The sequence below is a fragment of the Barbatula barbatula genome (assembly GCF_947034865.1).
Source record: "Barbatula barbatula genome assembly, chromosome: 8".
In the NCBI taxonomy this organism is placed as follows: Eukaryota; Metazoa; Chordata; class Actinopteri; order Cypriniformes; family Nemacheilidae; genus Barbatula; species Barbatula barbatula.
In genome coordinates this window covers 22,555,107-22,569,149 of record NC_136771.1, presented here as the reverse complement: position 1 = coordinate 22,569,149, position 14,043 = coordinate 22,555,107, and the positions used below count along the sequence as shown (strand labels likewise).

Below are 14,043 nucleotides of genomic sequence, written 5' to 3'. Positions count from 1 at the left end.
ACGTCTTTATTACGCCTTTTTACATTCCCATTCGGTAAAATTCCCAATGCATTACGGGAAAAGTAGCTCTCTCACCTCCATCTCTACATTGTGGGCCTGGACTTTCTGCAGCATGTCCTCCGCCTCCTTGACCCGGAGCGATAGCTGAGGTGAGTATTCACTCGCGACCAGCTCGCTGTCGTACGACTCCAATATGGCCCTCATCCCATCTCGTTCCTGACCCACATACACAGAAATGAGTTTTAATTTCAATTCAATTGAGAGCTAGCTAGGTCAGTGCAATACATCAAAGACATTATCTGCATGGAAGAGCTATCTGAGATGCATATACACGCACACACACGTGAACCGTATAGATCTGCACGCCAGTACGAGTTGGGGGCAAAATCCAATTTATTAATAAAAGAATCGACTCACTGTCCTAATGTAAATTTAATTACAGCCACTTGATTGTGATTCACTTATTAAAGAAATTATTGCGCATGCTTTGCTGCTCGCCCGAATCAATGTACGACATTTCAATCCGCAAGCCTCAGTTGAAACGTTGCTGTTTGGTTCTGGATGTACAAAGCGAGTTGAAAGAAAATTTATTAGAAGAGAATTAATGGGGTGAACTAGCTCTGTGCCCGAGTCATCGGTGTAAATATCTCATTTTAGAGTCGATTAAACTGAAATTAAATCTAGTCTGGTCCCTAGAGCTCAAACCAGTAGATCAATAAAACTATTCCATTATGCGGAGTGTGAACTGAAAAAGACATGAGATTAAAGAGACAAGCGATGGGGAATAACACATACATGCACAGTATGCCCACATATACAGAATTGTGAAGCGTATGAGCCGTACTAACAGACCTCACAAAAACTGATCTCGGCTGAAAGGAAAAAGGTAATGATGCTTTTCTGGAGCTTTAGTAAAGTTGAGCTGATGTAGTGATCGATAAGCCTGACGTCAGTGTTCAATGACCAGCCAGGCAGAAAATAGCTGATCTTATTAAAAAAAGGTGACATTTGACACTGAAATCAATAGAAAAACATCAATTATATTTTGCATAAAAATAAGATTTTCTCATTATTTATTTATTTATTGTAGTTTTGTTTGTTTTTAGATTTATTTAGTTTTAATCATATTTTAAAATAGCTTTAATTGTTTTATTTTAAGTTATGTTATTTTAGTGTTAGTTTATGTTGCAATATAACACAAAACATACTTTGATACACATACTTAAGAACATGCAATGTAAGTCGCTTTGGATAAAAGCGTCTGCCAAATGCATAAATGTAAATATAAGATTAATTCATTTATTGTAGTTTCATTTATTATAAAACTTTTAGTGCCTTAAACTTAACTGAAGAATTGAAATGTTGCCCAATAATGTTTAGGTTTTATTTCATTTGATTTCAATGAACAGAAATGTTTTCAAAGTTTTCATTTTAACGCAAACAACCTTATTATGAATCAAATACGTTCTGTGTCCAAATCCTCAAATAGCAAAGTGGACAGATAGTTTACACTCAAAGTATATAATATATTTAATAATGTAAGTGTATTTTTAACGGTATTAAAGTAGAAATTCCCATCCTTCATGATTTGGTCTTTATTTCGTTTTCTTTGTTTTTATTTAGTGGTGATCGACTGATTCTGTGAGATCGAACCGAATATAACTAACGTATTTCTTATTTAATGATAACTCTGGCTTTCCCAATTCAGCATATGTACATTTATGACCCCAATAAGTTTCAATCTGGGAATTGAATAAACCTGCATACGGACCGAGGGACAGACAGAACTGGAGGTTTCATTCAAAGTTCTGTGGTACTTTTAAAGGTCAAAGTAAAATTGGCTTTATTTCCCGAAGTCATGAAAACAGTTCATGTCAATCTTTGAATATGAGTTTTGCGACCTTAGGCCTTCACACACAGACACGCTTGAATGTTGCCGCACACACATGCACCTCTTTTAAAGATATTCACCCGTGCTTTTATCTCAAACTCAGCTCATCCGTTCCCTTGATGGCAAACTCTCTGACTGGACTCTATTATTTTGGTTCTGCCTTCAGTGTTTTTGTGCCATACAGAATATGTGTCGCACACTCACCCCCTTTTTCCCCAGTGGATCTTTATTTAAGAGAGAACTTGGGTCAATGCTTCAATAAAACCTTTTAAATCGTGGCATTTATTAATGGATAGAAAACTGTTCATCTATTAAGTTGGCCGATGCATTATCCATATGCCAATAATGGCTGGCGATATGCCATATGCTGTGTTTTTCTTTTTGTCAACATGCTTTATATCACATGTATGCTGAATCTTATTAAAAAAATAGACGTATATGGCAAAATCTATAAGCATGACTGCCTTGGAAACTATTATTTTAAAACTGCTGTGTGTGATATTAAGAAGGAACAGAACTGAAATATGATATACATAACTATGTCTTCAGAGGTGTTTAAAGACCTTGCATAATGAAACGTTGTTTTTATGACCTTAGAATGAGCTATTTCTGTTTACATACACCGTTGGTGACCCTTCCATGGAATTCACAATGTTGTTTCTACAGTAGCCCTTATCGGACAAACTGCTCTACAGAGCGTGTTTCGTAAAAACTTTATCTCAGAGAAGTCAAACCGTGACGACATCTTAGTCCTGTGTGAGCCGCCGTAGTGCCTGAAAGAGGAGAGGAGTGTGCCGCTGGTTGCAATACGCAACCTCACCGCTAGATGCCGCTAAAATCTCCACATTGTTGCTTTTCATTTTTATCTTGTAAATCACTGACAGAGCTTCAAAGATAATTTTTTTGAGAATCCCTGGAATCAAACTCACAACCTTTGTGCTTTTAATGCAATACCCTACCAACAGGAACGATACGAGTTTGCCTCTTCTCAACAAGCCACACGTGAGGTATCGAGTCCTGCATATCAAAAGCGCTTAGTATTGCACATCACAGAATCCCATTGTCTAAAACTCTGATGTATTGCAAACTTAATTTGCGTTTCCACTTCTTAATACCGGAGTATTATGAACAGGCTTGCTCATCTTTATTCTTAATTAGATGCTCTGACAGATTTAATTTTCCACGTGTGTGCTAAGGTCGGCTTCCAGTGTGGGATGCCGTAGGTAAAGAAACTGTGAACATCCTCACTGTAGACATCATTACACCCAGTCATTGACCTCATTAAAACAAATACAATCTATTTAGGAAATATGATTGGGGTTTATTGAAGCCTTTGTTAATTACCAATTAACCAAGATGTTGACAAACAAAGAACAAGGCTGTTATTATTCACATGCATGATACAGTGCTGCTCAAGTCATTTATCTGAAGCCAGCGTAAGGTGGGCAGATATGTTCTAGATTTTGGGCTCTAGAGTTTCTGGCCACTACAGTCAAAGACTGAGACGAAGATAATATCAGCCGGATAAAAGTCTTATTTTTTATCCCTGAGGCCCATTTATAATGGTTTCTCGCTCCAGACACAAAAATAATTTGGTTTTCGTGACCATTTCCCAACCTGTCCTAAAATTAAACAGGGCATTTCTACTTTAAGGTTCACTTTGAACGTTAGCAAAGTGTTCTTGTGCCACAACTTATGTCACAATTTCATATTTGATGACCAATTTACACCTTCTTTCTGACCCCTGGCTGGTGTGTTGTTTTGCTGCTGTGTTATTAATTAAAATGAGAAACTCTCTGTTTCGTGGGCTGTGCATTTGCTATTGTGTCCAACAGAGTTTTAATCGCTTCTTTATCGCCGTTCTCCTTCAATAACTGTCTGTTTCAAAGCCTGTGGCCTTAACAATACAAGCTGATCCACACAAACTCTTAAGATCAGACAGCAAAGATTACTTTAAGGTGAAACTGTATAGAGGCATATAATGCAGAATGGACAGGAATAGAATAGATACGACACCAGAAACCATTATGCTAACTAATATACATTTCCAATATTGTTCAAGTACATTTACATACATTACACTTCCATTTATGCATTTCGTAGCAAATCCCTGGTTAGCATTACGGTGTATTAATTCCAGTGGTTATGAAAGCATGTAAATCATTAAAGGGTGTATAATAAGCCATAATGCATGCATTGTAATGCAGACACCCTTAAGTTTAGGCTTCGTAGAAAATGTAGTTCAAAATGAATTGAATATTAAAAGTAAAACTGATGCTAAATGATGCTTTAATGCGATTTCAGGTGAAATCAAATCACACGTTTAAAGGAACCTCAAGATTATACAAAATAATCCAAGAAGCCACGTGATTGGCCGAACAGTGTTGTTTATTTCAGGTGACATCACTTGCTGTTTACATTTAAATGAACCTGGAGGTTATACAATAATGTTTATATTTGAAAATTCCAAGCAGCCACGTGATTGGCTGAACAGTTCTGTAAAATACAGTCTTGTTTTGTTGGTAGCAACCACACTCATAACCTAAAATCACACTGAAGAAAGAGCATACAGCATCTTCTCTGAGATATCTTTTGACAGATTTGACTAGCAAACACTACTTTTCACTGAGCAGCTTACTTCCAACACCATGAAGGTATGTTAATACCTTCTAAGTAGACCTTGTGGTAACAAAAAAAACAATAATGCGTTAAAAACTAATGTGATTTTCAAGCAATCTCTGCTTTTCATTGCGCAATTTACTTCTAGCACCATGAAGGTATGTTAATCCAACCTTGTGGTAACATAAAAAAGCACTAATGCGTTAAAAACAAATGCACAATCCCCTTGATCAATCTGTACTCGATCTGTCATTTCACATTTAAAGCGAAGTGCAGATGGTAGCTTCTCTGGTCCAGGCTATAACCTGAGGTCCACCAGAAAACCTACAAGCCCTCTGAAGCATCCCAACCGGTCTGACAACCTTGCAGTGCTAGCACATGCAGTCAGCTCGGACCATAACTACGGCTCCAAGTCCGGTAGCTCTCACCCCACACATAAACAACTAAGAAGCATAAAGCTAGAGAACCGCTTTCTTAAAAACACAACTGTAATTCCTGTGTTTTGTCCAGAACTTACAAACACTCACACCACAGTCCATCTGCATGCACATGCGGTCAGCTTGGAGCACAACTACAGCTCCAAGTCCAGTAGCTCTCACTCCACACATAAACAAAGAAAGAGCATAAAGCTGGAGAGCCGCTTCCTTAAAAACGCAGCTGAACTTCCTGAGTTTTGCCCAGAACGTAGAAAGTCTCACACCCCAGCCCATCTGATACACACCAGCACTGAGGAACCTCTTTTAATTCATGGGAACAGCACAAAAGACCATCAAAGAATGTCACGTGCTGTGGTGGATTCTATGTCAAGGAAATCCTCTGGCAAGCCTCATACCTACAGCCTAAAGTTAGGGCTTCGTATCAAGCAACGCCTCTGGGAAACTCTAAACTGCCCCACTATGCTTGAAGAAGAGCAGCCTGATGGACTCATCCAAGTTAAGCAGGTGTTCTCCAGACCAAGCCTGAAGAGATCTGCTCCACGTGTAAATGTCGACATTAGTGGTGAACCCCTGCCATACGCACCACAGAGGAAGAGGCCCTGCCTGCAACATCCATGCTGAGTCGATATTATTAATGGGGTCTATATTGTACATAGTTATTGAATACATGTTTGCTACTTATTATTATGAATTTGCATTTTTATATTACTTCATTTTATTATAACTGCATGACTATGACCTTACTACTTGTTTGCCAATATCTTTTTTTAAATAATAAAATCACCTTACAAACATATTGAGCTGAGTAGTTTGAAGTTGCTTCCCATGAAATATGCGTTTTTAGGTAGGATAGCTTCAAAATGTTTGACGTAGTTCCCAGGTTATAAACCCCTGTATACAAGTCAGCGAAGCGTGAAAACATTCAGGCTCTGATTTTCTCTGAAGTCTACTTAGAAAGCCAGTCAATGTTTTATGCACCAAAAACGTTCAGTAGTTTTACATAAATATTTCCCGACCTCTCTCTAACAACTGGCATTTAATTTAAGCTTCTTGTGTGTGAAAAACGGTAATGTTCCCAAGTTGCTGAACACCCAATAGTTGTTGTTAACACGTAAATGTGGGCGGCCATGTGTTGAATGTGCACATCTGTGCATGTTGCCTGTGAATGTGCCTAAAACTGACAAAGCAGTCACGGTCTGCACGCGCTGAATGCATCCGTAGGGCCTGGCAGTCAACGGAGTACACATTGAAAGGCTAGAACCTTCAACTATACACATGGCACAACACAAATGCATCGAAATAAATTAAAAAACTAAACAGTAAAAAAACTATTTTTTAAAACACTGAGAAAATGTTATTTTCTACAATAATACACCTGTTTAACTGTATGGGTTTTATCATGTCCAACACACCTTGGTGAGCAGTAAGACTCTTTTCTGCAGCCGACGGACCAGCGAGTCCTGGTTCTCTCGTTTCTTCTGCTCCTCTTGAGCTTTGGCACGCAGTCGAGAAATCTCGGGTAGCAGTTCGGTACGGGCCTTCTCCACTGAGCGAATGCTGAGAGACATATATAGAAAAACAAGATTATGATGGAGCAACTATAGAGAGAACACAAAGAAACGCAGCTTCTTCATCAAACACAAAAGCAGCTACCGGTTTCTCAGCAGTATCAAGGGCCGAAAACACATTTTGGGAAAAGAGAGTGAGCCATAAACACATTCACAAGCCGTTTGATTGACAGGGGATCTGACCAATCATAATGCAATATTATTAGCCCCTTGTGACTGACCGCCATTTTGTCTAACAAACAAACCAGTTGGAAAAACCTGTCATAGTAGAGCTTTGGTGATTAATATAAAAAAATAGCTTTTTAGCTATTACATTGGTAAACAGAGAGATATATTCCCTGCTTCACACTATTACGCTAAATCCCTTCAGTTTTCCAGATCAACAAAATGTCTTATTTTTTCGCTATCCTGCATAATGTGTCATTTCACCGCAAAATTATCCTAAAAAATGAAAATATCTCACATAAAATAAAGTAAAATGATCTAATCATGTCTAATTTGATTGATGAATGCCTTTTTTTCACTTAGATACTGTACAAATGTTGCCTGTGTGTGAACCTTTCTTCAGCCTCAGATATCACGATCGGATGGGGTGAAGCAATATCATGATGTTACAGGGTCACTTAGTCGAGCAAAACTGGCTCTTGGGCACCATTGAATACCAAAGTATGTTTTTTTTAAGATTGTAGGAAAGTAAACTGTTCAGGGCCACTTTTGACTACCATTGTAATTTGTCCTACTAAGGTAGTCAATGGTGGCCAAGAACTGTTTGGTTTCAACAACTCGAGGGTGATTAAATGATGACAGAATATATCTTTGGGTGAACGGTTCCTTTAATTATCTTAATGATCTGATGATAAAACAAATAGTAAATAGCAAGAGAAATTAGATTATGATGTCAAATTCATTCAAAACAATCGCCCATGAACTTAATATATTCATCTCAATAATTCCTTGAGCTAGTTCAAACTTTGTCACTTTATATCTTATATGAGAGCTGGGTTCTGCCTTAGAAGTCGACTGCCTATTATGCAATGAGCAGCTCACTAGATTTTCAATAGACATTACAAAATTAAACCCTTAGAAACCAAAAGTAAATTGAAAACCGCAAACATATTGTCTTGAGTGAGCGTGCAAATGCCACTGTTTATTCCTGTGTGTGTGTGAACGTGTCTGCTTGAGATAAAGGGTAAGACATATTTGATACAGATCAGCTCTGACTGGGAAAGCACTTTTCCACTTGACCTTACAGAGAGAGAAATTACCCACAGCACGAGTTCAATTCCATCAAATGTGCTGGAAAACGATGTGTGTGTCTTCTTGTATCTGATGGATTAAAGAGTGAGCGAGCATTAGGCGGTGTACGTGTGGAAGTAATTGGACTTTCTGGAGGTAGTTGACAAGGGAGATTTGTTTGTAGGCGGGCGAATGTGTGTGTGTGTGTGTGTGTGTGTGTGTGTGTCCTCGTAGCTAAATTGATTAACTCCTCTCATCTCCTCCAGATGCTAACTATCCAGCCCAATTTAAGCTTTAATGAAAATCATCATAGCCTGTCGTGCAGGGTCAATAATGCACAATCTAATCACAAAACCATACTCCGCTATCTCTTATCAGCCTGACCCCAGCACATAGCGAGGCTTATTATGTAAATTGCCTCTATTTGTTAGCGAACAGGGTAATTGATTCAGTTGGCCTGGGCGTTTTCCACGCTGAAGGTGTACATTCGAGAAAGTAACATATAAACATGTCGATGAAGAAATGTACATTTAAACATGATTAAGACAAATACGATTCACAGCGAAGTAAAAAATATACTTTTGCCAAACGTGGTTTCTGTCATTTTAGTTAGTTCTTGTTAGTGCATGTTAAAGTTTATCTTTTTTATAAATTTCGTTTTATTTAGTTATACGATGCTATAAAAAGGGGCGTGGTAACCTGATTTCTTTGTTTATGATTGAGTTAATGGGAATATGGGCGGGACCTTGATTCTGCGGCCTCACACTCGCTCCCGCACAGACTCATCCTCGCATTATCTCAAGTCATTTTGGCTTCGTTTTCAGTGTTTCTGCCAAATGTAAACAAACTATTTTAAAGAAAATGAAAATAAATCCAGTTTAAAATCCCAGACTTCCTTAATCTACTAGATTCCTTTTAAAGCAATCTGCCCTAGATCTTAGACCGATAGTGCTGGAAAGGACAAGAAAGCCCAAACAAAACTTGAGCAGACTCATTAATGTGCAAAGCTGTTTTTGACGACATCATAGTTCATAATTAGCCCGATCTCAATACTCGGCTCATTAGCGAGATGTGATATTGTCAGGGTTTCGTTTGACTCAACTGCTTAAGTGACGAGTGGTGCAGCGCCGTCACACACCAGCTCCCATCGACCAATTACCATCTGACAATTAGAGTGGAGGAGAGACCAGTGAAAGACAGAAAGAGCATCAAATAGATGGCTAATATTGGCCAAAGAAACTCAAGAAAGAGCCTATTGAAGCTTTTGAAAGAACGGAACGAGATGAAAAGCGACCAACATTAGAAAGCTTGTCAAATAATGACATTTTAAGAACAAAAACAGACACGGACCCAGAGACTGTGCGTGAGAGAGACTGTCCCGATCTATCGGACGAGGGACAGATCAGACGCTCTGGAGCAAAGCTGTCTCACGTAAGTGAAGGTTCAATCGAGACTGTCCGTCTCGGTTTTTACAGGGAATGTCAAACCGTACAATGACAGCGCGGCTTGACTATATCAAATATTTCATCAAGCATCGATTCTGCTCGTACCTCCGTTAAACCCGATAATATATAAGAAATAACTTTGAGGTGTTGAGGTGTAAAAGTTTTAGGTTTAGCTACGGGCAACTTTCCTTAATCAAGTGAGTTGTGTTAAGTGGCCCAGGATTCCGACACACGTCAGCGGTCCATGTCTTTTGTGAGTATGTGTGTGTGTGCGTTACCTGCTGTTGAGTGTGTAGTTCTGCTGTTTCAGGGTTAGTTCTCGCTGCTGAATCTGTATCACTTCCCTGGATAAATCCTCAGGTTTCCTACAAGAATATGCTTCTATTAATATAAAAACAAACAGGATTCAAAAGGAGGCAAATCATGAAAAAATATAGATCATACACCTCATGAGGTGAAACTAAATTAGTCCTAAACCTGTTTTATTTTGTTTTCTTCATATGAGGCTCACAACTTGCATGCCCCTTCTTCAAATCTTGTGACAATGTTAATTTAAAATGGCAATTCATAAATGTAGCACCTACAGTAGATCGTCATCTCTGTTTGAAACAAAATTGCAGGTTACTTTATATACTTATCTTTAAAGGAGCCGTATGTAACATTGACACAATTAGTTGTTTGCAAATATAACTCAATCAGCAGCTCGTTTCAGAGGTTGCATCCTCCGGAGGTCGCATTTACAGGCCATATTGCTGTCTCGTTAAAATAACCATTTTACAATTGTATATTACTCCTCGGAAGTTGTAAGATATAGTCATGCTTTCTAAGTTTAAAACGTTAATAGTACCGGAAAGGATGAAATCTGCTATGTATGACCCAGATCGTTTGTTTTCTGCTGTGATTGTCACCAACTTGCAACCCTTCTGTCAAAATACAATAGTGCAGGGGTCTCCAACCTTTTTGTAAGCGAGGGCTACCAGAATATCTAAAATCCTCTATAGGGCTATTGTTAATAACATACTTTCAAACTTTAGACATGTGATGCCTTATTTTTACGCTCAGGGAACCAAATTCAGTTTTCTTTCAGATATTTTTGCACTTGAATATATTAAAGCTTACAACACTTGCTAATAATAAACTTTCATGACGACTGGCTGATCGGTATAGTCACAGATTTGTCAACTGTCTTGAGCATTATTGGTGAGCCCTGTGTTTAGCGGGCACCTTACAGAGTTCATGCGGGCTACCAGGTGCCCACGGGCACCACATTGGAGACCCCTGCACTAGTGGGTAAATAGTCAGTGGGCGGGGTCACACGGACCAAAGCAAAAACAGACATTCCAGGCAGAACCCACATTTCAGAGTAGAATAACTGGCTACAGCATTGTTTTTGGCCAAACCAATATATGAACTTGCCTCCTAAATGTCTTACAGACAGCACCTTTAAGTTGGTAGAAGTTAGGGTTCCGGTCCACATTTTTGGACCGTACTGTAACATGTTCTCGCTGGTGAATCAGACATGATTTAACTGGAATTGATCCAAGAAATTCTGGTTTGTGCATGTTCATGTGTTTTGGTGGAGGCGTGGCTTTGGACGGCGATTCACATTGAGGGTGGGATCATAATTGCAGTGCTAGCAGGTTAAAGTGCAAATTTCAACCTAAATGACACTATTACTCAATAAGGCACACACAAAATTGTGAAAGACCACAAACTTTAACAGCATTCTCTAAACAAACCATTAGCACCTTCTAATGAAACCTGAATTCATGATGTACTTAAAGGTAGAAGCTGTTCTCTAATAAAGATAAAGACAATTTCTCAAGCCTAAAGCTTTAAACGTCCTCTTTCGTAATTGCAAGTGAAATGGGTTCTCCAAAACTGCGTCTCCGAATTTCCTTTATTGCTTTGTTTTCAAAATGTGTCTCTGTGTTACAACAACCTTTTGCAAGAGCACATTATTGACTTTTCTAAGCATTTGGTCCCACACAATATGCCATATTGTTCTAGTCTTTTTATTAGTGGTTATGTAAAATATGACTGGAATTGGAAAAGGTAAAAACAATCTGCAATTCTTTCATTTGTAAAATATGCTCGAAATGTAATCTTAATGAAAGTAAATCTTAATGAAAATTGCAAACTTTAACAATAAATAAATTAAGAAATTTTATCTTAATTAAAACTTAAAAACAAATCCGGCAGCTGGTTTGAGCCGTTACTCGAAAAATACAGCTAACTAAGACAATAAACACATTTTAACATTAAAAAATATTTTTGAAAAATCCTTCTCATTTTTGGAACCAAACTCTTCGTATGATGAACACAATATACCTAAATGCAAGAAATAATTTAACATTGTTTTGTGCAAATATATAAAACTTAACATGTTCAATACTGGTAATATGTTTATCTGACTCTCATGTCGTCCTCATTAAATATTATTTACTTAAAATCCGCTTTCACAGCCTAAGCCATATAACAACAATAATTGGCCAAACCTTGTGTCTTCTTTGTAAGCACTCGACAAAAAACTTTCCCACTCCCATTGGAAGCAACTGGAAATCTGTTACACTAGGCTCCATTGTATTAATGTTGTTATTCTCTTCAAGCATTCTCATAAAAGCAGACTTTAAAACAATTATGCAAATTTGGTTTGCAAAATGTTATTTTGTGCTTGCTGGAAGTACTCCGAGCACAAAAAAGTGGCAATATATATTCAAACTGCATCATTTACATTTATCACGCAAACAGCTAACTGACTGGGTCATGCTTCAAATGATCACTGTGCATGTTAAATTACATTTGCCGTCGTTGATTTGCATAATTAACGGAGCTGTCAGGATCAAACAAAAGGCTCATGAACTTTATCACGCCTACAGACGGAAAAGGCTCTGAATGCATTCGCTCGCGTTCTTAAAAATGTGTGATGAAAGCGCTATATCTTACAGCTGACGCCTTTGTTCTGTATTCAAGATTAAAGCTAATTCTGAAGACGACTGGTTAGTCGCTCAAACAAAGGCGAAACGGCCGCCGCGGGAACAAAGAAATGAAACCACAAGACGATTTTTCCTCGTTCCCACTTCCATTTTTCAGGAAAATATCTGCAGTTTCCTTCACAGCGTGACGAAATTAGTCTACGCCGCGAAAAAGGAAAGTTCACGTCGCTTTTCTTTGCTGACACAAAACATTGTGGAGATATGAGACCGGTTTCTTTCATTTGGAGAATCCCTGTGAGAGTTGAATCGCTCACCAAGGTGATACATGAGAGAGTAACTTGTCATATTTATACCGCCGGTGAACGTTGTGGTTTGTAGGCCCGTGGAGCAGAGCGAATGGGAAATGTTCAATGATCAATCAGAATCCAGGGTTGCTCCATTAAAGCGGGACGGGCTCCTTATGCTGATTCGACGTGGTTTTATTCTGTCAGAGCGCATATGATAAAGCATTCCGAAGAGTCTGATAATGTGCAGTGTTGATACTCGAGCGTGGGCATTATCGGGAGAATCGTGCATTCAAATGTCTTGCTCAAGGCCGTATTACACGAGATGGGAAGTGCCTTCAAACGGGAGCGGAGCAGTTCGCAGGGTAACAAGAACGTCCCGGTGAACAGGGAGGAGAAAGATTATCCAAGCAGGAACAACATAACCCATATGAGAATTAAAGGAATAGTACACCCAAAATGGAAAAGAGGAGTTCAGATACTTTAAGATTCCAACCGGATATAAGCTCGACACTGACTCGACATGCTGCAAGCAACTGCATCGTGCTTGAATTAATAATTATGGGATAATTACAGAACACTCATTCGTAAATGCAGAAGGTTCATCTCTACCTCGCTTAAACAAACACAGACACGGAAGAAAATCATTACAGGATAATTGGATACATCTCAAGAGACAGGGTTTGAAAGCTACCTACTTAAAAAAATAAATCACTGCAACCGCTATTGATTGTAAGAGAAATGGCAGGTTGAAAGGAACTTGTACGGTGAGGTGTGGTCATTTTGTTCAAAGCTCTTAAAGTTTCCCCCCTATGATGTAACCAAGATCACAGGCCGCTGTTGAAAATGACAGCACTTACACGACATTACAAACATATGTTTTCACATCTCAGAAGTGACAGACAGAGGCATCGTGACTTCGTATTTAAAGGGATTGCTACACTACCAATTAAAATGATCTCATCATTAACTCATTAATGTCCTTCCAAACCCGAATGAATTCCTTCCACAGTGCGTGCACACACACAAATGAGATTTAGGAACTACAGTGAAGAAGAAATGTTATTAGTGAGTAAATTACTTTTCAATCTGCCAGATTGCCACCCAGCTCAAAATAAACAAAGTTGAAATTCATGACACAACTTTACCCAGACTTCTACCCTCATCTGCATTCAGAGCCAGTGTGCAAATTGTGAGTGTTTAGTGTGTAATGAGTGAAAGTGAGTGTATATTTCACCAAAAATTTCCGATTCCAAAAGCTATTCAAAGATATTGTTTACATCTTTCCACATGGCTGATAAAGCACATCCAAGCCTCAGACGATCAACAGAGAACCCATGCATATATAAACACGTGAAACGTGTTTGGCAAAACTATTTTAGCACCTATGACAAGCTGACCTTGAAAACACTGCCGGACCAGAAAGCATTAGGAATTAACAGCACATCATTCCAAATAACCTTATATACACAAGTCTATAAAGTTATACAGGTGCAGAGATGGGCAGAAACAAGTACGTCAGTTTTGTTAGATAAGAGCACCCTCTTGTGGCTTAGCAATCCACCACTACATCCTAAACACGTGTGCTAATGGACAAGTGTACCTTTATACAGTAATTCACCACTAT

The 14,043-nt window shown here is 38.6% G+C and overlaps 1 protein-coding gene across 1 annotated transcript in view; it reads right to left on the bottom strand.

The window, feature by feature from the left end:
- Window positions 1-14,043, bottom strand: part of mad1l1 (mitotic arrest deficient 1 like 1) — a 57,136-nt gene that overhangs the window by 37,783 nt on the left and 5,310 nt on the right. The window contains exons 10-12 of the mRNA XM_079462245.1: window positions 9,475-9,561; window positions 6,360-6,504; window positions 76-216 (exon numbers count right to left, since the gene is read on the bottom strand). Coding sequence (XP_079318371.1) covers window positions 76-216; window positions 6,360-6,504; window positions 9,475-9,561 — 373 coding nt within the window. The remainder of the gene's footprint in view (window positions 1-75; window positions 217-6,359; window positions 6,505-9,474; window positions 9,562-14,043) is intronic.